General features: G+C 43.6%; 1 protein-coding gene across 5 annotated transcripts; it reads right to left on the minus strand.

The window, feature by feature from the left end:
* Positions 1–594: 594 nt before the first annotated feature.
* RFX1 (regulatory factor X1) lies at positions 595–21,169 on the minus strand. Of its 5 annotated transcripts, XM_072399451.1 has the most exons (22): positions 20,843–21,169; positions 18,673–18,868; positions 18,124–18,230; positions 15,182–15,250; positions 14,620–14,718; positions 13,739–13,804; positions 12,823–12,918; positions 10,035–10,298; positions 9,802–9,896; positions 9,120–9,429; positions 8,569–8,750; positions 8,221–8,340; positions 7,331–7,446; positions 7,135–7,253; positions 6,886–6,986; positions 6,608–6,759; positions 5,996–6,093; positions 5,502–5,651; positions 4,805–5,013; positions 4,524–4,677; positions 4,352–4,397; positions 595–3,703 (listed from the first exon to the last, which is right to left on the minus strand). In XM_072399451.1, exons 2-22 carry the CDS (start codon positions 18,830–18,832, stop codon positions 3,537–3,539), a joined length of 2,880 nt encoding a protein of 959 aa, XP_072255552.1. In that variant the 5' UTR covers positions 18,833–18,868; positions 20,843–21,169; the 3' UTR covers positions 595–3,536. The 5 variants fall into 5 exon arrangements, with proteins under 5 accessions (XP_072255552.1, XP_072255553.1, XP_072255555.1 ...); XM_072399452.1 differs by lacking the exon at positions 15,182–15,250 and having other exon boundaries at positions 20,843–21,163; XM_072399454.1 differs by lacking the exon at positions 10,035–10,298 and having other exon boundaries at positions 20,843–21,156.
* Between the last annotated feature and the right edge of the window lie 2,511 nt (positions 21,170–23,680).

Genomic DNA, 23,680 nt, shown 5'->3' on the forward strand with positions numbered 1-23,680 from the left:
GAATGACTGTGTGTCAGCAATCTTTTCATTACACTCAGCTCTCCCCGCTTCATTGCGGGCACAGACATCTTAACTGGATCCTCATTTGGGTTCAGAATTTTTAGCCGGATCAGAATGATGTAACATCCGTCTATTTTATCACCAGCAGCCAGGTTTGTACACCTGTGCAGGTGCAGCTCACTGCACATTGCAGCAATGATTGCAATTCTATACTTCTATACCGGCTCTATATTTGTCATTGAAAAGGATCTTTCATGATGGACAAAAGACTGAACGAACACTGTACATACAGCACAATTCTGCTCTATGGGGAGAATAATGCAGCAGCACCCTATTTCCTTCCATTATGATTGTTCCTCATCTGTGGATCCGCCAGGACGGTTGATGAGCGCTGTACACACGCCAGATTCTCATCAAATATCAGCCCTGAGGAGATTATCGGACGAGAATCATCTGACATGTACGTAGCCTAGCTCTACGTAATAAAATTGTTAGAATGATTTTGGAGTGATGGATCTTAAAAGCTCTCCCCAATAAGTTACATTCCGTTATTGATAAGAGATATGGATGCCGATAATGAAGCAGCTCGTTAAGTAACGTACAGAACACGGCAAAAATTTTATTGTGCATTTAAGAAATACTACAAAAAGTTAGAAAATGTTTTGCTTTGCTGTTTCGCCCTCTGCTGCTCATCTCCCCCTTCACGTGACATCCAGACAAAACGAAGATTTATAGAGATTTCATGTATACAAAATACGACGTCTCCCCCCTCCCCTTCCACAGACGAATCATCATCACAGGTCTGACACGTAAGAGACAGGTAAGGCCATAAGGTCGGGACGAGCACACAGGCTTCCCGCTGCGACATCACGATATCCAACAGATGAACAGATAATGCACAGACAGAAGCAAAAGAAGGAACAGCCAGAGCTGGGAGTCGCTCCCCTGCCCACAGGGGCAGTTTAAGGCAATACATTGTAGATTTAGGTTAGAGGTAGGCTGTTGCTGGGACCTCCAGGCCCTGAGGAACTACATATACCAGCAAGCCTTGATTTGTAGTTCAGCAAGGAGTGCAGGGAGGGGCTCAGCTCCAGTTTCGATCTCACCTACTGGAGGGGAAATTTGGCAACGGAACAGAACGTGTCCTGTGTATAGAGATATACAGGTCGGCCGGGAGTAAGTCGATGGCCTTCAAGGTGTTGCAGATCTGACAGAAGGGTTTTGGTAAACATTTGGTGGCTAGCCTCATCAAAGGGTGGGTAGGTGACAATGTCTCATTTATAGAGGTCACAAGGGCCAACACATTCCTACCTGCTTCTCCAAGTGCAACACAGCATTCATGTAGCATTCCCGTCCAGTGTTTGACCCAGAAATCTTTGTAAGCTGGGTGGGAAGAAATTTTAGGTGGGGGTGTAGTGCCTGGATTGTGACCCAACTCATCAGTAACCACCCAAACACAGGCAGGTGGTGCACCGGCTAAAAGGGGCTAGGGAGGACACTTCATCCAATTAGAAGTGAAAGGCTAATTATAAATATGTTTCCTTTTTAAAAACCCATCAACGTCCATCCTTAGTTACAACAGTAAAGATTATTTACTCTGAATCTTCACTGGGGGGTGCAGCAGACCTCTGGGGTATAAGCTCTCCCCTAATAATAATTTGGATCAGACACTAGAAGGTACAGCCCAGCTTAGTGTTCTGGGAGGTAAGTCATCTCAGGTTAGTTTTTTAGGTTTAAGAAATATTATTGGATCATTGTTGCTCTCCATCTCAGCTCCTTTGGGCCTGGAATATTTCCCATGGCTCTCTGTAGTGTCATCATGTCTCCCCCACACATCCCAGATACAGCCATACTACCCCACAAGACTCCTTGGTGTTCTCTCTTAAAGCATTGGGCCTGAAGGGTGACAACGCTGCTCCTCCAATAGATGCCATGCAATAAGTAAGCATTGTCACCCTAGAGAGGGTGTGCCACAGGCACAAAAGGGTAAAACCCCCCAACTAGTTTACTTCTACACACTCTTCATACCCAACTTGAGAAGCACAGAAGCCGCCATTGCCGGCCTCCTCCTAAAATTGATAGTTGATGGATCTGGCAGCAATTTGGAAGCAAACAAGGCCAGAACTACTGGCTGCTTGTACGAAATTCATGCCATGAACTCCTGACATGTCGTACTGTTTTTATATTTGGCATTTTGTAGTTTCCTACTCTGAAGTCCGATATAAAAATGAATGGTCAGCTGTTCAAAGGGTCATGCACAATGGGCACAAAGTTCCTCCATCCAGCCTGAACTATAATGTAAACAGTCCTAAAACTTAATAAATAAAGAAGAAATGTATACTTTATAAAAACTTCCTATTTGTCAGATCTTCCTCTGTGAAATGGTCGAGCACCATCCTAATGAAGAATCTACACAATAAATGGCAGAAAACTCTTATGTGTGACCCTGCTGATCGGTTGGCATCTCTACCTGACATTACTAAGGGCCCAACCTACTCGGCCACCTCATGGGGTAAGTCACTCCCTGTTGCTATTCTGCAAGGTTTTGCCAGCAAGGGCCTGACGTCTATTAGGGATTGTGTCTGTTGCAAATGCCTATGAATCTGCCACTACTGCGTCATCAATATGAACTAATCTCCTCTTTACTGCAACGTCACCAAGCAGTACGCTCAGCAAAGCAATTTTAGCCAAAACTGTCTGGGTTGTTTAATATACCCAGGACATGGACAATGCAAGAAAGCAGCCCAGAGTTCAGCTTCCAGCTAAGCCATGCCCATTACACGAATAACAGCTCAGCCAACATACTGGCAATGTTTGGCTTTCTTCTCAGAAACCCCAGCATGCTATGCTAACTCTGTCTCATACCTGCACGTCAATGTTAACTTAACATTTAAAAGAAACAAACGCTTTCAAACCATTCTGTAAAACAAAAACTATTATATGCCACCCATAGGCTTTCAGAGAAATCCTTTCTGCCAGATCTTGTACAGCACATCGAATGCCGGCGTTTTAATCCTGACTGCTCCGTACGCTGTCATGGCACAGAAAAATTAGCCGTCTGGCACTATTCGGGCTCTCGTGTAAAGACTGCGATGGATTTTCCACATTTTGCAGGATTTCAATAAGGGCAGGACTTCTGCAATTTAAAATACACTTACTCTATATATAGAATATGAATATACATATAGACACGCACAAGAGAAGGTCTGCAATAAGCTGAGCTATGTACACACAGCACAATGGATTGTATATTATATATACATACAATTAGCTTTTCCTTGCAGTCTGTGCTTGTGAGAGGATGTATGTATATATAGGTGAATATATACACACACATATATAGTGGTCATTGGGTATATAGGACACAGCCAGGTCTTACTGGTACAAGAGCCCTTTTCCTTGGAGTTGTTGTAATGATCTCATAGCTAGTGCATTGTGGGGATTTCATGGCAGTACGAAGGTGATATTCCTCTTCCTCCGTCCTATCCATGTGGCCCCAGATAGCTCTGGTGCTGAATTGGCCAATCAGGAGCTGATTAGGTAGTGGGAGGAACCTGCACAAATATCCCCTGGGAGTCCGTACGTGCTAGCTTACTCGGCGGCTCGAGGGAGCTGGATTCCAGTGTGTTAGAGGAATCAATATTTAGGGAAAGCTCATGGGTTACTTCTTCTTCGCTCTCATCATCTTCTTCCTCGTCTTCATCTGCACGAGCAGAAAGAGATGAACGTTAATATATTAGCATCTTTATACTTTTTTCATTGGTTAAATATGAGATGCATACATGGCTCAGAGGAACAACATATCGCCACTGTCTAGGCTGGGGGGGGGGCTTATTAAGTAACATACAGAAACTGAAAAAACAAAAAAAAAGTCTCTTAAATGAACAAAGCTCCCTTTGATGCAACCCCTCCCTTCCAGTGAATCTCTGTCCTGTTTATTCATATGGTCACCTCAGTCAGGGAGCTGTCTGGGTAATGTACCCCCCACCCCCCAACCTGACCTCCAGGTATAAGAAAGTCATTGCTCCTCCTTCCTCCAGAGTAGCTGAGGGTAGAGTAGTGTAATAGCCATAGCCGCTTTACAGCTAAATCTGCCAGGGGCTGTATAACAGGTAAGCTATGGCTATTGTTCCTTGAGCAACTCTATCACAGGGAAGCAGCAGCTTTGTTATACAGAGACGCTGGCAGTCATTTAGGAACCAAAGTGGCACCTCCTCACTGTGTGGCATTTAAAGCAACTTGCTTATGTCACCTGAAATGCCTAGAAAGGGTCCAGGGTGCAGCCAAGACATATACTGAGCAAATTATGAAACAGTCATTACTCCCTCTTGTCGGTAGGTGGCGCACTTACCCTTGTCCTGATCCACAGGTTGTGATGAGCTGTTCACATTTGCAAACTAAAAAAAGAAGACATAATGTTAATGTAAATGGAAGTGTGTCCGGAGGTTATAGGGTTAGATCAACAATTTTAACAAACAGATACATGGACATAAGAATGGACTCAACTGATTTTACTGTCTTACCTCTCCCATGACAGCGATGGGGGTCTCACCCCGGGCCTGGGCCACCCTATGCTCTACCAAATAGTACATGTATTCATCATACAGCAGGCGGATGAGATGGAAGGAACCAAAGCTGGCGGCACTGCGCAGGGTGAGGTCTCGTATGACCATGGAGCTGGAGGTGAAAAGATTTGGCGTCATATGACTGGTTCGGTGTCCAATCACAGATCACTTTCATACCTCACAAATACAGTAACTCCAAAAAACGTATGCAGTTTTATTCACATTCCATCATCTCTTACCTATAGAAGGACCACTTGAGGAGGAAGAGTTTGGCAGCCTTGGAGAAACCAGGTGATCCTTGATGTGGCTTGAGCACTTGGGAGACCACACTATCCAACCATTCGGCCCATTGCTCCAGAGAGCTCTGCTGCTGTAATGTTAGCTTAAAGTCCTGCTCCAGCCGCTGAACAACGCGGTCAGCACAGCGACATACCCAGGACGCCTGCTCCTAAGGACAAAGAGGATGGTACACTTCAGTGGTAGAAGAGAAGACCAGAAACACAGCTAGTTAGAGACAGATAAGAGGGAGGAAACTGCAGTGCTGGAGGATAATACCGGCTGGTAGAGAGACGGATTAGGTGCAGGCAATGGAGGAAAGAGGGGAAGGTTCAGTGCCGGAGAAAAAAACAGTACAGAGATGTGCAAGGCATGAAGAGGAGTACTGGTACAGAGACAGACAAAAGACAGACAGAGAAGGAGGGAGGAAAGACAGGACCAGAGTCACAGCTTGTACAAATATGAAGATAAAGAAAAAGGAGAAGAGATGGGACAATGTGATTCATCGCTGTCATACAACATCATAGCTATGGCTTGTACAGAGATAGACGTGAGAAAGAGAGGACACATTACAATACTGGAGAATAACCCCAGAGACAAGGCATGTACAGAGAGAGATGGGAGGAAGAGACGGAGTACAGAGGGCAGAGATATGGCTACCTGCACACTGGTGAAATCTACACGGTTCAGGTCACTTAGCATCTGGTTGATCTGAGCCGTATTCTGCAGCACAGCACGGGCGGCCTGGGCCAGGTGATTTAGTGATGTGTAACGTCGTAAAGTCTGGGCGAAGGCACTTGCAGCACCAACCTTGGTTACAGAAGACAGATGGGAAAGAAACGGTTTAGCACAATATTGTTTATGGTATCCGAAACAAAACAACAATCAATACCCTCACTACTGCTAATATAGCCTCTGGCAATGGGTCATGTGATACAGTGATCCGGACAACTGCATTTGACCAATGTCAAGGCTCAAGTCACTTTCCTAGCCTCTCAGAAAGGAGAAGAATGGGTTAGATTTATGTAGAAAGTCACTGGTGGTGTACACAGGATTTTTGTAATGGGTATCGTCCACAATACTTCTGAGCTGCAGTTCCACTATTAACCACTGAAGCAGCACTGAGCATATGGAATGATCCCTATTAATCTTACCTTCACTCTGACCATCTCCTCTGGAATATTCATCATTGCACTTGTTAACCAGCTCTCCAGACTCTTGGCAAAGTTTCGGATGGCTTGTGTCAGGGCACCTAAAGTAACATGGAAAAATTTACATTAAATTTGATAAGAAAGTCTTCTTGTTCAGTCAGCCTCACCTGGGGCTGTGCAGGCATTTGCACTAAGGTCAGTACAATCCGAAGTATACAAATCCTGAACATAATGCTCTTACAGATGTTGGACATAATGGGTCTGATTTAATAAAACGCTCCAAGACTGGTGAAGATAGACTATCATGGGTAAAACTGAGTGATCCAGCAATCTTGGATGGATCTGGTGCAGTCTGAAAACATTTGCCAACTAAGAGCAAATGCTTTTTAAGACATCCATTTCAGGTTTGCTGGATCACCCATGAGAGTCTTCTCTAGTCTAGGAGAGCTTTAATTAACCAGGCCCAGTGCCTAGTGTGCAATGAACAATCTCCCCAGTTAGAAGGGCAATGTACAGCTCACCTATAGTATCAGGGAAATAATGATTGACAATCCTTGGATTTCAGTTTCGCTGTGCCTGTATTGCTATTACTTTTTAATAGAAGGAAGCACTCACTGGGGATTGGGCGCAGTACATCCGGGATAAGGGTTTCCACCAAGCCCTGGTATAGCAAGTGGTCACAGTCCCGGCTCCATTTCAGCAAAGGTTCATACTTTGACAGAAGAACCAAACTGTCCTTTGGCAAACGTTTCTCTGCTTCATCATCTCTGCAGGGTTAAAGAAGAAAGAGAAGGGGTCAAGATGAAGGCAAATAAACAAAGAGATGGAGAAATAGTAGGGAATGGATAATATATGTAGATATAATAGTGTCCCATGGCTATAATGATACGCACACGGTGCTGTCGCTGTGCTGAGTCTGGTTGAACCTCCAGAAGGTTTTCCACAGGGTCTCCACCAGGGTGAACTGCAGATTCACCACCACGTCCACTATAGCCTATGAGACAGAAGAAATCATTAGTATGGCAAGCCACTCCTAATTAAAGACAGGGACTTCAGAGCTTGAGTGAATTTTTGAGTCTGTGTCTGGAGATGATCCAGGGTCTGTTTCATAAGGAATAATAAGACGACATGCCATTTCTTACCTCACAGTGCTCTCTGTAAAGCAGCTGGAAGGCCTTGATGTCAGCCAAAGTGACTCCATCAGGAAGTGGTTTTCCCTGTAGGTCTATGTCTGAAAACTCAGGCAAAGTCCGAGAAGCATCTGCAAAGAAGACATAAGGGATTATAAGAGCTCAGTTATGTATGGGCATAAGAGGGAACTCATCACTCATCACCTACCAAGGAACTGCTGGTACTGCTGAACCTGACTACTGATATCTGAAAGGCCAGAGGGTGGCTGCTGGCTTCCTCCAACTCCATTACTCATTCCTTCCATTTTCTGAACAGGCTTCATCCTTGGAGAAACAAAAAAGTTGTCAGAGATGCAAAGTAGCACGCATGACAGTATATAACACAGAAAATACAAGAGAATCTGTCATTTTTGTCCAATAAGCTCTCCTTCACACCAGCACACAAGGTGTTAGAGCCTAACATCATCCTCAGAAGAAGCAAAACAGTTTATATGCTCTCCTGTTTTTTTCAGGGGTACCAACAGAAGAATGAAGTAGACGTCAATGTATGTGTGGAAACTTTCAATGTATGTGTGGAAACTTTCACCATAAATGGATCCAGCCTTATTTCCTTGCAGCATCCAGCCCCTTATCTTTACTGTCCCTGGCCCACCCCTTTCATTCATTGGATTTTGGTTTTCACAATCCTAGTGGCGCAGCATTACCTAGGGTGGTCTGCATAGAATGCAAAAAAAAATATCCATTCCTTCAGATTGACATTCAGCAATCAAAGAACTTCATTCTTTTCCCCTCTCCTCCCTAATGGCAGCCCACTACTTGCATGAGGGCTCTTGAGAGGAATACTATGGCCTTATGGTGCAATGTTTACAGGATGCTACATACAGCAACCCACTGGCGTCTTCCAGCAATGATCTGGGTCTATCACAAAGTAGATAATTAAACAAAAGGAAAAGTTTTTTTTTTTTTTTAATAGACATGTTGAGGAGAGAGAAAAGGAGGACCCAGGGAAGAGAAAAATTTAACAGATTTACTTTTAGCTTTATTGGACATTGGTAAGGAGGAGACAGAGGGAGATGACGGTGAAAGAAGAGCCATTACCTCTGTTTCTGGGAGAATGGCTGCTGTCGCATAGCAAGATGCTGCTGATCCTCCATGAGACGCAAGAGGGGAGAGCTGGCTTTTATACGGAGACCGTAATAGTGATATTTGGAGTTTCCTCTAGTGAAAATAAATGCATAGAGATGTTAGTCTTCACATATATAAAAAAGTTTATAACCATAAAAGTAAAAGAGTGTAGTGTAGTACAAATCTGTTTTCCCAATCTGCAAATAACGACAGTCCCTATGCACAACAATGCAGGGCTATCCCTATACTCATGACACTGAAGGACTGTTCACTACCTATGCACATGGCAAGAATTTTTGGGATATAGCTGTAAAATTGTACCTGGTTCCCAACCGCCGAGTGCGCAATCCCATGAAAACCGAGCGGATGAGCTTTCCAAAGGAGGCAGCATTGACTGGCTCCAGCTTCTGCTCCTGGCAGTGCAGCAAATAGTGGCAGTAAAGGGTGCTGCGTGGGAGGCTCACCCCTTCCGCAGTCTCATAATTATCCAGTAGCCACTGCACCTGGTACAGGAGAAACCAGAGTCACGCAGGAAGTAGAAGAAAGATCCACAGGCAAACAATTCATATTGTTCTTGTTAGTGGACAACAGGGCTGTCCAAGCAGTCATGGATGCAATGTGTAAAATATCAACCATACAGATGCCCATGTTGGCTAATAATCAAATTTAAACAACCGCATGAAGACTTCAGGGTTCATCCAGTGCTCTGCTAAATGACAGCGTCATCCCCCAAATTGAACATCGACCTCTATAGCAGACACATATACCGGACAACCCCCAGGAGTACTGAATACAGGAACAACTAAGTAGCCCGGGGCCTAGTGCAATCAGCTCATGACAATGGTTTCAAACACAAAACCTGGCCTACTTACTGTGGCAGGAGAGGCACGTGTGGTGTGAGAGTAGGGCTGCGTAGAGTTGCCCATTATAAATCCACCCTGTATGACGTAGGTTCCAGATCCCGATCCTCCACTTGCTGCTGTTGGAGTTGTTCCAGAAGAACCTGGAGGGGTGGCATTGGCAAGGATCTGCCCTCCGGATACATACATGGGGCTGCTGGCCACAGTGGGGGAGGACGTAGGTGAGCTGACCTGCCCCGTGGTATTCTGAGACTCAAAGTAAGTAGATCCAGTGGCCTGGCTGTAAAGTGGGGTCTCTGTGTAGGTGTAGGAAGCAGAGCGGCTGTAGGGACACAAATTAATATCCAAATTAGGTGTAACGATTCTTAGGAAGTTGGTTAAAAGATACCCTTATCTTTTTTTCTGTATTCTTAGTGGGACTGAATCCCAATAATTGTGTTGCGAGTACATTCTGGCAAAGGAAAAATAAGTGGAAAAAGTCAAGAATTCTCTCATCTGATATGTTTTGTCAGCATAACACATCAAACTTTTTCCAGCCTAACGTCTTAGCACTCAAGAATTGATAGGGACACAAAGATATATGGGGGTTTAAAATCGTATTTCAGTTCTACCTCCCTGTGCTATTTTTTGCATTATTATGGCAGCCATGAGCAGACAAGTTTTCTTTTATTGATTAGTGACACACTGGTCTTACATGGTGCTTGCAGTGTAGTTGGCATCTCCTCCTTCCACATACTGGACCTGCCCTGGGTACACATGCTGGACGGGTACTTGCTGCATCTGCTGGACCTGTCAGTGAGAGATACAAGTCAAACAATGGTACAATACAGAGGTCTGGGTAAACATCAAGGAGGCTCCACTTCTCCTCCGCAGTATCCAGTCATAAAGATCTGACCCTATTCACAGCCTCCTCTCCCTATCACCTACTTTCAGAGTTGTAGCGGCTGTGCCAACCAGGCGAACCTGAGGAACTCTCTGCACCTTGACTCTTTGGGGGCTGTCTGAGAATATGGAGGGGGAGAGAAGAGGTCGAGGCAGCAGCTCCAGCCACTCCTCCAAGGACCCTGAAACCCAAGGCTGTATGCACTGGAAATCCTGAGCTGAACTGAGCAGGAAGGTGTAACTGATGTCTACTGACTGCTGAATTTTCTCATCCTCAGCTTTACTATGGAGGATCTGATTGCCTGAGCTCTGAAGAATAAAGATACAGGTTACAGTGGCTATCAAATACAAAATCCTAACATAATGCTTACAAATAGGTAATCGTTTACAGAACATATCAGAAGCAGAAGTATATTATCTGACTTAAGCAACGGGACTACATGACTGTGTGGTTGAACTTTCAGCACATCAAAAGATGAATTTAGATATATATATATATATATATATATATATATATAATATTATTTATTTATTTAAATATGTTTTAATGCAACTAGTTTGATATAGTATCAGCCTTGTTGATATCTCTTGTAAAGAACCCCTTAGACTAAAAAAAAGGGCAGGGTGGGAAGCTAAGCAGGAGTGTTGCCTGCTCACGTGCTGAATTGAATATGTGAATAAGAGGAAAGTCTGCTGTTGCTGTTACATTGCACACTCAGAATCCTTTAATTCATATTACATATACAGCTGTAGGACTTAGAAGAGAAACTGTATGACTGTATGACTTAAGAGAACCACCTCTTTCCCTTCTATTCTGGCAGAAACGTGACTGTCTGGCTTAGTCAGCATGCTTTTTAGCTACCTGTGAGTGTCAATGATGGGCTTTATTCAACACAAGGCACCCTGTCTATTTTCAAGATATAGATTTTGTATGACAATAAAGCATATATCTAAAACATTAGTTTACAGACTACTAGATTTTATTTTCCCTTTAAGTTTATTTTTTCTTTAACATTGCTCATTGGTAGATGCTTTGGAAGAAGTGTTTAGATCACAGGATGCAAAGCATGCTGTGAATGGGGGGCAGAAGAGAAGGGAGAAAAATAACATTGGTTCAATCATTAATGAAGACCGCAGCTCTGATATCTGGAGCCCCCAGGATTAAAGCTAGGGCAAAATATGTATTTTTAAGTAAATCACAGCGACCTGGGCATTCTTTTTAACCTTAGGATAGGTAAATATTTTAGGTGTGTTCTTTAAAGTCTGATCTTTTTCAAGTTGATTGTTTAACTTTAAATCACAATACTAATGTTTGATCCAATTATAACAGTATGAATATGATATGTGACAAAGAGCCACAGGTTCCCGAATTTACACCCAAACTGTAAGGTGGAAAAATATAAAATTTTTCATATCTACTGGTCGATCGCAAAGGCAGCGCGAGTCAATCGCGGAGCCCTGCCTTACGTTTACCAGCAGCCCTGTTCTACATCTCTAGGGATGCTGGGGATGTCTTTCAGTGCGTGTGAAGGCCCCTTAACAGTGGGGAGTGGGGAGGGCAGTCTGAGTGCAATGTCTGTACAATGTTCTACCATTCAATGTCTGCCATTCAAGAACCTTTACTGTTTACCATCTTTATAAATGATATAGAGTTTGGGATTAAAAGTACCATTTCTGTGTTTGCAGATGACACCAAACTATGTAATGGAATTAGGTCCATACAGGATGTCTATAATCTACAAGCAGACCTGGATGTACTGTTTGATTGGGCAGCCAGGTGGCAAAAGACATTTAATTTAGATAAATGTAAAGTTATGCACTTTGGGGCTAACAACATGCAGGCTTCATATTGTCTAGGGGGAATTCATTTGTGGGAGTCAGAAATGGAAAAGGATCTGGGGGTTCTGGTAGATCATAGACTTAATAACAACATGCAATGCCAAGCTGCAATATCTAAAGCTACTTTCTTGTATTAAAAGAGGAATAGACTGCAGAGATGGAGACATTATCCTTCCCCTGTACAAAGCAATGGTCAGACCACATCTGGAATATGAAGTCCAGTTTGGGGCACCAGTTCACAAAAAGGAGATTGTGGAATTGGAGGGAGTGCAGAGAAGGGGAACTAAACTAATAAAAGGAATGGAGGAGCTCAGGTATGAGGAGAGATTAGCTGAACTGAATCTATTCTCCCTTGAGAAGAGACGTATAGGGGGATATGATCACCCTGTAAAAATATATAAACAGTCCATATAGAGAACTCTCTTCCCAATTATTCACTTTGAGATCATTACAAAGAACAGGAGGGCACTCTTTGTGTCTGGAGGAAAATGAGTTTAGGCTCCGGATAAGGAAGGGATTCTTCACTGTAAGGTGTGTGAAAATGTGGAATCAGCACCCTTAGGAAGTAGTTTCAGCAACTACTATAGATTGCTTTAAGAAAAAGTTGGATGTTTTCTAGAAGCACAGAATATACCTGGGGATTAAGGATTTAAAGTAAAGATAACAGTGACTGTTGATCCAGGGAACATCCGATTGCCTCATAGAATCAGGAAGGATTTTTTTCCCCTGTTGAAGGAAATTGTACCAGGGTTTTTTTTGCCTTCCTCTGGACCAACTATGTGCATAGGGTGTTATATCTGGGATATGTTTATTTCCCCAGTGGTTGAATTTGATGGACTTATCTCCTTTTTCAACCTAACCTACTATGTAACTTTGTCATACTCGGTAAATATATAAATATTAAATATATGTTTAGCATTTTAAGTGTTGGTAGCGCGCAAGCCAAAAAGTGAGGGCACCCCTGCCCTAGGATAACACACCAAACCAGTCATACCTCAGATGTACCCTGGACATGCTGTAGACCCTGGACATTCAGCTGGTGCACTGGAGAAGACTTCTGGGGTTGGGGAGTTGTCTGTACAACGGAGCGCTAAAATAGCAAGAAAAGAGAACACTGTCAGCACATTTATGGTACAGTATATGGAAAGTCAAAACTTTTTGGTTTTACAGATTTTTTTTTCTTTTTTTTTTTTACAGATAAGTTAGGAAAACATCAAAACCTCTCTGGGGGGTTTACTCTTCTATGGGGAGACTCATCCTCTCTATTTTGTCCTGGTGATCAGTGTCACAGTACAAAAAGTGATCCCCTAAGAACACCAAACCTTCTCCTCTCTGGTATTCCACTAACCCGACTCTCTCCTCTACAATCTTATATGAATGCTGCAGGCAGACTCATCCATCCTTCCCTCTGCTCCTCTTACGCTGCATCTCTTTGTAATTTTCTTCATTGGCTTCTATTTCACCTGTGCTTTGCCTTCAAATCCCTCCACAGTTTTTGTCCCTCTTAACCTCGTCCTATTCGGCTTGCTCCTACTTTTTAGCTCATTTAAAAGAGCACTTTAAACCCATTTTTCAAACTTTCCTACACGTCTTCTCCTAAACACTCACTACTTCCCACCCTTCCATATCTCCCCTCCTATTGTGTGTGAAATTCCCCCACCTCCTAGATTGTAAGCTCCTTGGGGCAGAGTCCTCTCCTCCTCCTGTGTCACTGTCTATATCTGTCTGTCATTTGCAACCACCATTTAATGTACAGCTCCGTGTAATATGTTGGCGCTAAATAAAACCTATATAATAATAATAATAATACACAGGGCAGCTCTAAATCACCCGGTATGTGGTTGTACTTATAAAATATTATATTATATCTTTAAGAATCTGGAAATATACCATCCCATGCCTAAACCTACCTCTTGTGGAGTTGCATGTACTGGCAGTGCCTGGCTCTGACTTGTCTTTAGTGGAGATCCATCACTCTGTAACACAAGATATTGTCAATGTAATATAAGAAAAATAACCACCTGCACCCAACCAGGTTTCTCAGTCATGATTCGGAGTATAAACTGAAATCACAACTTCTTAAAGCAGTAATATTCAGTAAAAGAAAAGTAAATAAAAAATGCACCATTAATGCTCCCTTTGCCTAAGCATATTTGCTATACACCGCATACTAAAGCTGCATACACCTGCAATAATTGTCCTTGAAAAGGATCTTTTACAATCCTTTTCAATGACAAAAGACTGCATGATGCATGAATGAGTGCTGTACATACAGCACCATTCTGCTCTATAGAGAGGGGATGAGGGGAGAACGACAGAGCGGTACCCTGCTGTGCTCTCTCCTCCCCCCTTTTATTACGATCTTTCGTCCCTCAACGTCCGTAGATCCGCCAGTATGGTCGCCCGGACGACAAATGACGAGCACTGTACACACAGATTCTCCTCCGATTCATAAGGCGATTATCGGAGGAGAATCACCTGACGTGTTTACCTAGCCTAAGTCAAATAATGGCTGCTTCCTGCACATGGGCATTCAGAAATGTCAATGTGAGCATAATACCAATGAATGTGGTAGCGATATTCCACACATGTGAGGTAGTGATCATAGACAGGTCACCAGTGCGCATGTGCAGACCTCACTTTCATATTGTTGCCATCATTACATGTTTGCAGAAAAGTTATCCTGTATGTCTCTGTATTTATTAGTATTTTCAGAAGATCAGCAATGGCTGATATAATATTTCCCCCAATAAAGATTTCCTAGCAGTATATTAGTATGAGAAGTACCTACTTCAGGAGGGGAGTGTGCTGCTGGCTGCTGCACCGTGTGAACTGCCAGAGAGACTTGTGCAGCCTTGGTGCCCTGCGGAGTGCTTTGCACCACCAGACGCTAATAAAGAGAAGAAAAAAAATGTACAGTAAAAAATATTTCACAAATCTCCATACACACAAAATGGAAGAACAATATCATGGGAAATCTGATAATGACTCCACTAGGTTAGATGTCACTACACCAATGCATGCTGGGTAATATGTCAATCTTTATAATACTAATAAATAAGAGATCTGGATCAGGTAGAGTCTCACGCCCTGTTCCAGGATAACACACGATGACAAGTATTTCACATGAATTATGGTAATTGGAATAGATGGAGGCTGATTTTATATGGTTAGGTAACCTGAAGCAGCCAATTAGATTTCAGTTTGTTGGCATGTGGAAAACAATCTTTGATTAGTTGCCACAAGTTATTGCCTCATGCACATTATAACCTATTTGCTAAACCTGCAGGATGGTATGGAAATGGTGCCTATGGACACAGCAAACAGAGATGGGTGACACCATGGTGACATACTTGCTGAGCTAGCTGCAGAGGGGACACGGCTGTGACTTTTGGCTGGACCCTGGCTTGTACCAGCAGTCTCTGTAGTGTAAAGGCGGAGCCGGTGTTAGAGAAAAATACAAAAAGTAAGAGAAAGTTCACAGGAAGACACAGGATTAAGTGGACTATGCTGCACATTTCAATTTACGCTCATTTAGACTTAACCTGGCCTGGTCCTAAATGTTACATCTAATCTCATAGTCCCCAGAGCAAGAAACATGTTAGATTGATAATAATGTAGATTGTATTTAAAAGCCTGATAACGGTGCTGACCCTTCCTCCAATAAAAACATAATACTGGGATACAGTTGCAGTATTTTCTTTACAATTTTATTTTTTTTAAGCTGGGTGGGAAGAAATTGTAGGCAGGTGACAGCCCCTGTATTGTGACCCAACTCATTAGTAACCAACCAAAGACAGCCGGGTGGATACTAAAAAAGTGCCGGGTGGCACACCCAGCTAAAAGGAGCTGGGGAGAATACTAAAATATTAGGGCCTCTACTCTTGCTACTCCACCAGCAATCAACCCTTCCACTGCTGACCTGTCTGCACACCCCTTAATCCTAATCTATCTCACCTATACTCATTCTCATCACAGCCAGTCCACCCCACTGCCCTGATCACCCATCAGCACACCTATAGGCACCACCACACCTGCATGCAATTATGTGAGTACCACTATCCCTGACCTCCATTCTGCCCCATGACAATACATGCAGAGTCCACTCCATTGTCACCTCCACCCTGGCAGCCACAATCCAATCACTTCCTGCTCTCATCACTGCACGTGCCGTCACCTCCATGCCCAACCACTAAAGCAGCTTTTCTCGACTTTTTTTTTTAACATGTGGGAACCCTTGAAATAACTTTCAGGTCTGCAGAAAACCCCTGCTATAATTACTTGGTGTTCTCCCCAGCCCCTTTTAGCTGGGCGCACCACCCGGCACTTATTAGTAACCACCCAGTTGTTCTTCCCACATGGCTGAAAGAAAAATCTGGGTTGAACACTGTTACTATATCCCCAGCTCACAGTATATTAGTGTACTGGTCAGTGGGAAGAATGTCATCTAGAGAGATAGCCAAAAAGATCATTGGGGTCACGTAAACTGACCTGAGATATTGCTCATGGCTCAGGGAACCCCTAGTAATTTCTGCAGGAGCCCTGCTAGAGAACCATGGTATTAATGGGCACATTTTGTGCTGTAAAAAGTTTTGCTGTGATATATATCACAGGCAGCTACTATTATTTTCAGCACCAATCCCTCCTCTGTCAGATTATTATGTCTTTTCTCTTTTCTACTTAGTACAATGTTATAAATCCCTAAGAGCAGAAGCTTTATCCTGTGACAGGAAATGCTGTTCAGGGACTGATGTAAGATCATAAAGGCTCCATTCAGGATTCTTCACAGAGATTACACATTTATATTTAGATAATTTTGCTGGACATATGTGGTAGGTAAATGGTAGTAAAGGAGAAAAGGGTAAGTACCCATCAGGTTTATTTTACCGCCTGTGTCCTGATAAGGGATTATTACTGCCCTGCAGTATTTAGTAACGCATCAAAAATAAATCAGGTAAAGTACTCCTAAAATACTTCAATATAGTTACAGAAATCCCTTTTCTTCTGTTACTCTCCGATCCCCCTCCCCACTGCAGTGGGCTATGTTATGGATTATATAATAATACTTCTGTGTATAGTGCAGATAATCTGCAGATGTCACTGAGTAATGAAGTGTAATATTGTATTGTAACTTTTTTATTTACTACTTCATTCTTATGTGGATTATCAATGTGATCTCTGCATGAGAATAAAGGAACCTTACAAGTAAATAAAAAAGTGAACCAACATGGTGGCTCAGTGGTTAGCACTCTGGCCTTTGCAGCGCTATTCATCCTGATTTATTAAAGCTCCCTCAGACTGGAGAAGATAAACAATCATGGGAGAACCTGGGTGTTCCAGCAAACTAGGAATTCCTTGAAAAGCATGCACTATTATTTGGTAAATGTTTTCCATTCCAGGTTTGCTGTCTCACCCAGGTTCTTTCATGATAGTCTATCTTCACCAGTCATAGAGAGCTTTATTAAACCAGGCCCATTGCAAACAAAAGGAAAGACTTTTGGAAGGTAACAGTGGGGAAAGAAAAGCATAAAAAATCCAAAACAATATATTACTTTGTTATTTAAAGGCCCTTAGTGGAAATGTAAAAAGTGAACTGATTCTGAAGAGTTTATGAGAGCTGAAGTGAATAATTGGCTTTCATTCTGTCCTATTGGAACTATCTCCACAACCTCCCCCCACTTCTTGTACCGCTAACTGCTTTTCCAATCACTTTCTTATATCCTAATAGGGACACAAGCATTAAAATAAACCTGATGGAGATTTACCCTTTCCTTCTTTACTCAGTTTGACCTGTAGATATACCCAAAGTCCCTGGTGACATATATGAAAGCAGATCTGTTACTTGACCACAATTGATTATCTTCTTTTTCTCATTTTTATTCTCTACCCCTGCCAAAGGCGTTTACATTTCTGGATGCCTGCTCCCCAGGCGCACTCTCTGGCTGCACTGCCAACCTCCAGGTGACTTCAGGACACAGCAGTGACGTAGGTGGGACAGCAGGAACTACGGAGGGCAGAAAGGGATCGGGCATTTGACACCCCAGGAAGTGTCGGATGCAGAGGATTGCTCAGGTAGTGGAAGTTCTTCAAAACAGCAACGATCTGCAGCCTGGGCAGAGGACAGAACAGTCACATGGAGAAGAATATCCTAATTGTCCTTCTCCACACTGAGTAACTAAATCTACTTTCTGCAGATTGGTTCTCCTACAAGAAGGTCTACTTCATCAGCTGGCCAAATCGAGCCACCTGATGTCCCCAGGATTGTGTAGCTTCCGGAACAAGAGCGGTTCCATACCTGCTGTGCAGCTTGCACTTGCTGCACCACCTGTGTGGGCACGGCGGTCTGCGGCGTAGAGGATCCTCCGGGACTCAGCTCTCCGTCGCTGGTTCTCATGGCCCCTTCTGTGGCAGAGAAAACAGCCAGTATGAGGATAACAAATTCCATTACATTAAAAACAAATAACCTGAAATGTCAGTTAGTTTCTAAGTGTAACAGAACAGAAGCCATATGGATGGAATGGAAGGGGGAAATCTATAAAAGGGCACCACTGAGATCACAAAATATATGCGATGTAAGTACACCACCAACAGGGGGGGCTGCAGCTGATTGCCATCTGAAAATGCTAGCTGCCTGACCATGGAGCACGGGGTCCATAAGGGTCACAGGTGAAGTATTCAAGATGTTTTGAGGATGAGAATGCCAGCTAGAAACTTTCAGGAAGTTTTTTTTTGTATTAGGACCTTAGCATCTAAATAGTGTTCTATTCACCGGTCACAGGAACGATGACAATTGTTGCAATTTGTTCCAGCGATCTTGTTATATTAATATGGAGCCATGACTCACCAGATACAGTGACCACAATGTACTGCTGAGCGGCTGGCGTTGTCTGGGCTGCTGGTGTGGGAGGAGCCACTTGCAATTCTGCCACATACTGTTGAGGCGTGGCCTGGCCCGAAGAAGGCGGAGTTGCCTGGAGTTCTGCCACATAAGCCTGAGTCGCCATACTGGTTGGTGAACGGGTCCCCAACACTACAGGAGACTAAAAAGATCAAAAGTCGTTACAGGGGTACAGCAGCTTGAGCTACTGAGTTCTGTAACCAAAGAATTGCTCCCCAAGGTAGAGATGCTAAGGAGATTGTGTAAAGGAGACAAGGGCTCCACCTGCTGGATTTATTCATGAATTATTTTATATTAACTTCTGTAAAGAAATGGTAAACGAAAGCCAACTCGTGATTGGTTATCTTATAAATGATCGATATCAATGCAATGCTACAAATGTATCAAACAACAGTATCCTGTGTGACCTCAACCCTGTGCTTATCTGCTGAAACGTCATTCAATACAGAGATTGGATCCACATTAACCGTCATTGCTGATATTGTAACCAATCAGATTCACCGACGATGCTGAAAGAAGGGGGGGGGGGGATCATTAAAGTGCAACTAAAGTCAGGAATAGCCTGTGAATTGGTCCTACGAGGGATGGGGCCACACCTGTTGTGTTTAGGATTTTGGTTCCAAGTCCGCCACCACTGGACTGGGGCAAGTAGCACCTGCATAGGAAGTGGGGGAGTTTGACAATAAGTTAATGGGCTGGGGAATTACACACTTCAGAGAACAGTCGCCAGGGATGGACATTCGCATTGCCTTGTGCCTTAACAACATTCATCAATCCACCACAGTAGATTGATGAATGACCAATCGGGAACAACCACTGTGCAAGGAGAACATGATAGGGTGTCACCTGCTCATCCTTTCCTCTCTATAGTTCAGCACTGTGTGTACAGCACTCATTCATTCATCATTCACAAAGGATCATTTCCAGCTTCATCTGTATAGGGCTTCGGAATAGGCAGGACTCTCATAAAATGATATAAAGTTGTCACCCCTGGACAAGATCACCAGAGAAGTACAGAAGGAAACCAGTGCAGCCACCATGTCTATGGCTTGGGAAGCTACATTCTGGTATACTTTTATTTTGGGGTTTAAATTAGTTTTCACTAATAGTTTTCACTTTATACAAGAACAATGTTGTCATTAGGTTATCGAGTTTCTCAATACGTAAATCCCAAACAAAATGATCCCTGTAGAGGGTCTCTTCTTGGAGTGAGAGTTAAATGCTTGTTTTTATATTGAGCCATGAAGCTTTCATGTAACCAATACCCTCACTCTGCCGGCTCCTTCTCCCTGCGTCCAATCTCCAGCACCCCTTCTCTATGGCGCTGTGATAGCGCTGCATTGTGAGGATGGACAAAATCTGAGAGATCCCCTCAATGGGGGGGGGGGGGGCAAGGGCTTGAGAGGTAAATAAAAATACTTTTTAACCCCCCCAGACATTTAACTTCAGTGCTGGGTGTGATTTTTTAATTATTTTTATCTATAAATTGATGAGTAAAACCCTTTGCCATCTGCTATTCCCATAATGAAATGACCCAGCAATGGAAGCGCCCCCTGAGGTTTTATTTACATGGAAGGTAGGAGAGTGCATGGGGCTGCCTAGAAGGTGAGTGTTGGTCACGTGGTGTGTCAGTCACATGACCCCCTCCACATTACTTGCTATACATAGTAAGGTCACCGGTTATGTTTCTGTCACGTGACCCCTGTCTTTGCTCAGCCTCTTCCTGAGGTGGAATGTTCTAGTGTCCTCAGCACCCTTCACACTTCCTCACGTAAAAACTCTAGATCAGTCATGACAACCATGTAAATAACATTTCTCATGTAGTCACACTCCATACTGCGTTTGTTTCGTACAACCTTCTGTCTCTTTAGGTAGGTTAGCTCCACCCCTTTTAGAAAATGAGCCAATCCACGAGCGCAGAACGTACCTGGCCGCCTAAACCACGCCCATTGCCTATATCAGGTTTCCATGGCGACGCGCGGCCTGCACCTCTCCCGCTCGCAGTAAGGCGCCGCCATTTTAAAAAGGGGAGTGGTGACAGAACCGTTTGACGTCGTCATAACGACCGAATGCCACCCGCTTTCCCAGTGCAGTCGGCGAGCTTCAGAGCCCTTACCTAGTAGCGCTACCCCTGTGGCGGCGCCGTGTCTGGTCAGTCAGCACGAGCTTGGGGCTTCACTCCAAGGCTGAACCACTGCGTGTACCCGAGGGGGGGAATCACCGACCCCGCCCTGCCCGCAATGGAAAATGCCGCCCCGGGCGGCGGGAAACCGGGCCCGGTAACGCCGGGGGTTGTTGTTGTTGATTCCTGTTGCCGGGGTTCTTGTCGCCACGACTACCGTGGCTATGGCCGCTCCGTCCCTCACCCGGGCAACAGTTGCTAACGTCCCACCCCTTCTTTCCTGTCGTCAACGCAGGGAAGAGTATGAAGCCTCCGGATTGGCAGAGGCCCCTGTCCATCAAAGCAGGATGGGGCGGTGAATAGGAAAAGCTAACGTCACCTGGTGGGCTGGACGTTCTAGGCAAGGCGCGCTGTGATTAGTGATGTGCCTGTCAATCAACATTAACATTCGGCTGATTGGCTGGCTGGCTCTTAGACCCAGTTCTGAGTGTCTGTATAGCAACTGTTGCCACCCTTCGAGTTGTTGATAGGCCTGTCCTGGATTCCTGTCACTTCGTGACTGGGCGATAACAGCTGCCTAGCCCTGAGGGAAGTGCGCGGGCGCGAAAAGCAAGGGGTTCTGGGATATGTAGTTCATATTGGCCACGTAGTCTGAAGTCTGTAGACTAATTTACCTTAATGTGTCAGAGTACAAAAAGTGCTCTGGTTGCAATTAGTAACAAGTAAGAATATATCAAATCTTTCCTGTTTCTTTTTTTAATAAATATATTATAATTTCAGAAGTTGCTTTCATTGTTCCGAAATTCAAAACTCCCATAAGAATATCAGGTGAGCGCTCTATGACGAAACTTCTTTAGGCATTGCGTGTAAAGGGTGACAACCATATACTGAATTGATGTTTGAGTTGTCACCCTCAAGCGGCCTGATAGGCGAGCACTCAGAACTCTTGCAAATGTCAGGAAGTTGAACCAGTCAGCAATGGAGGGGTGCGCATGTGGACGAGAATTGTTACGTTTCAGAAGACTAAGTATCATCCAGTTTTCTATTTATACCTACAGCGGATAAAGGGAACTTCCTGTAACACAAGAGATTCCATTTCCTCTTTCTTTGGCAATTGGCTTTCCATCAAAAATTCAGCTGGAAGGACTTTCTGATCTAGGTGATGAATTAAGGCATTGTTATTGTTACATGTTATTGTGTGTTGCATTAAGTCAGCCTGTTGAAAAATTAATAGGGTGCCAACTTACCCTAAATATGTTAAGGCAGAACTAAACCCTGCGGCACTTACCTATCCATGCTCCATCATTAGTTGCCGCCATCTTTCTTTCTTCTGCCCAGCAACAATCTTTGGCTGTCTCGATTGGTCATGCCAGGGTGATGTAGCTGCCGCTCATGTGTGCGCGGAGTACATGGATCCCTGGTACAAGGGAAGTCGGGAATGCCAGGTCTCCCCGAGAGTCTAGCTAATGAACCTGAGCTAATATGCTTATCTCAGCTTTGACAGCAGAAACTCAACAACCACCTGTCCGAATCTTTAAAGTTTAAAGCAGGAATTAGAACCTTGTTTCTAATTCCTGCAAGGTATTATTCTGCATTGCAGCCCAACACATTGCATTGTTGTTTTTTTTTTTTAATTCAGATTTACGCATGCTGTGTTCATTTGTGCGCGAATGCTACTAAACATATCAATAGACTCTGAACTGAGAGATACCACGGGCAATAAGGGCACCAATAGTCATCCGCACCGAAAAGGTGAGCAGAGAGTTCAAGCTTGACATTCAAAAGGAAATTGAAAAAAAAAAATCTGATTGTTTTCTCTGGGCAGTGGGAATTTTCTGAAAAGCCAATTAAGCTATGTTCGTTCCCTATCACTTTTTATTAAAAGCATGCTCAATGTTGTGATCGCTGCAATGCACTGCATTTTGCAGAATACAAAGCGCAGCACATAAATCTAGGGCTTGCTGCAAAAGAGAAACACATGGCCGCATGTTGCTATGTGCCATTGCGCTACAGATTTACGATTCTAAAATATCTGGTTTCTTCTTTAGATGACTGTTGGTAACTGTACAAATGTTTAAAAATGTAACCAAAAAAGTTTTTTTAGTTTTTTTTAGACCTTTTTATGGGGGTATTTGGGTCTCAGAAAATTGCTTTGGATAGGGTGCATTAGCTCTAATTTCTTATAATTTAATGTATAAACTTTCAGTGAGCCTTTTAAAAAAATCTTCTGCAGAATCAGGATGTAGTACCAAGCTTCCTTATTTAAATGGAAAATGTAGGTATTAAATTACCCACACTTTTTGTGTATAATGACCTTTGTGTCACAATTATTCGTCTACTTCTTTTCCTTTTTCCTATGTACGGCATAAATATGTCACGCTCAAATGACAAAATCGCCTTTGTTCTGTTTTATTATATTATTATGTGCAAAAAATTTGGATGATAAATTATGATTTTCATAGACTACATAAATGTATATTTCAAAGGTTTCTCAACCTGATCTGTTTAAAACAGATACCTAAAGATTTACATTCTAAAGCTACGTACACACGTCAGATTTTTATCGCCCGATAATCGGCATCGGCCAATTATTGGGCGAAAATCTGCTGTGTGTACAGTCGTTGTCGTCCATCGTCCGAAAGACCGTCCTGCCGGATCCACGGATTATGGACGACAACCGATCCTAATGAAAGGGAAGGGGAGAGCGCGCAGCAGGGCGCCGCTCCGTCGCTTTCCCCCTCCCCTCTCCATAGAGCATGAACGGTGCTGTATGTACAGCACCGTTCATGCATCGTGCACTCCCTTGTCGTTGGAAAGGATCGTGAAAGATCC

This window comes from Pyxicephalus adspersus, chromosome 2 (assembly GCF_032062135.1).
Source record: "Pyxicephalus adspersus chromosome 2, UCB_Pads_2.0, whole genome shotgun sequence".
NCBI classification, from domain to species: Eukaryota; Metazoa; Chordata; class Amphibia; order Anura; family Pyxicephalidae; genus Pyxicephalus; species Pyxicephalus adspersus.

Bases quoted from the DNA above. Each gene is read 5' to 3' on its own strand.
- RFX1 (XM_072399451.1), bottom strand. From the start codon at position 18,832: ATGGCGACTCAGGCTTATGTGGCAGAACTCCAGGCAACTCCGCCTTCT. The intron at 9,430-9,801 runs GTAAGACCAGTG...GTGTCCCTACAG, and splicing joins AACTACACTGCAAGCACCAT to CCGCTCTGCTTCCTACACCT. The intron at 5,014-5,501 runs GTAGCCATATCT...CTTTGTCCTTAG, and splicing joins TAGATTTCACCAGTGTGCAG to GAGCAGGCGTCCTGGGTATG.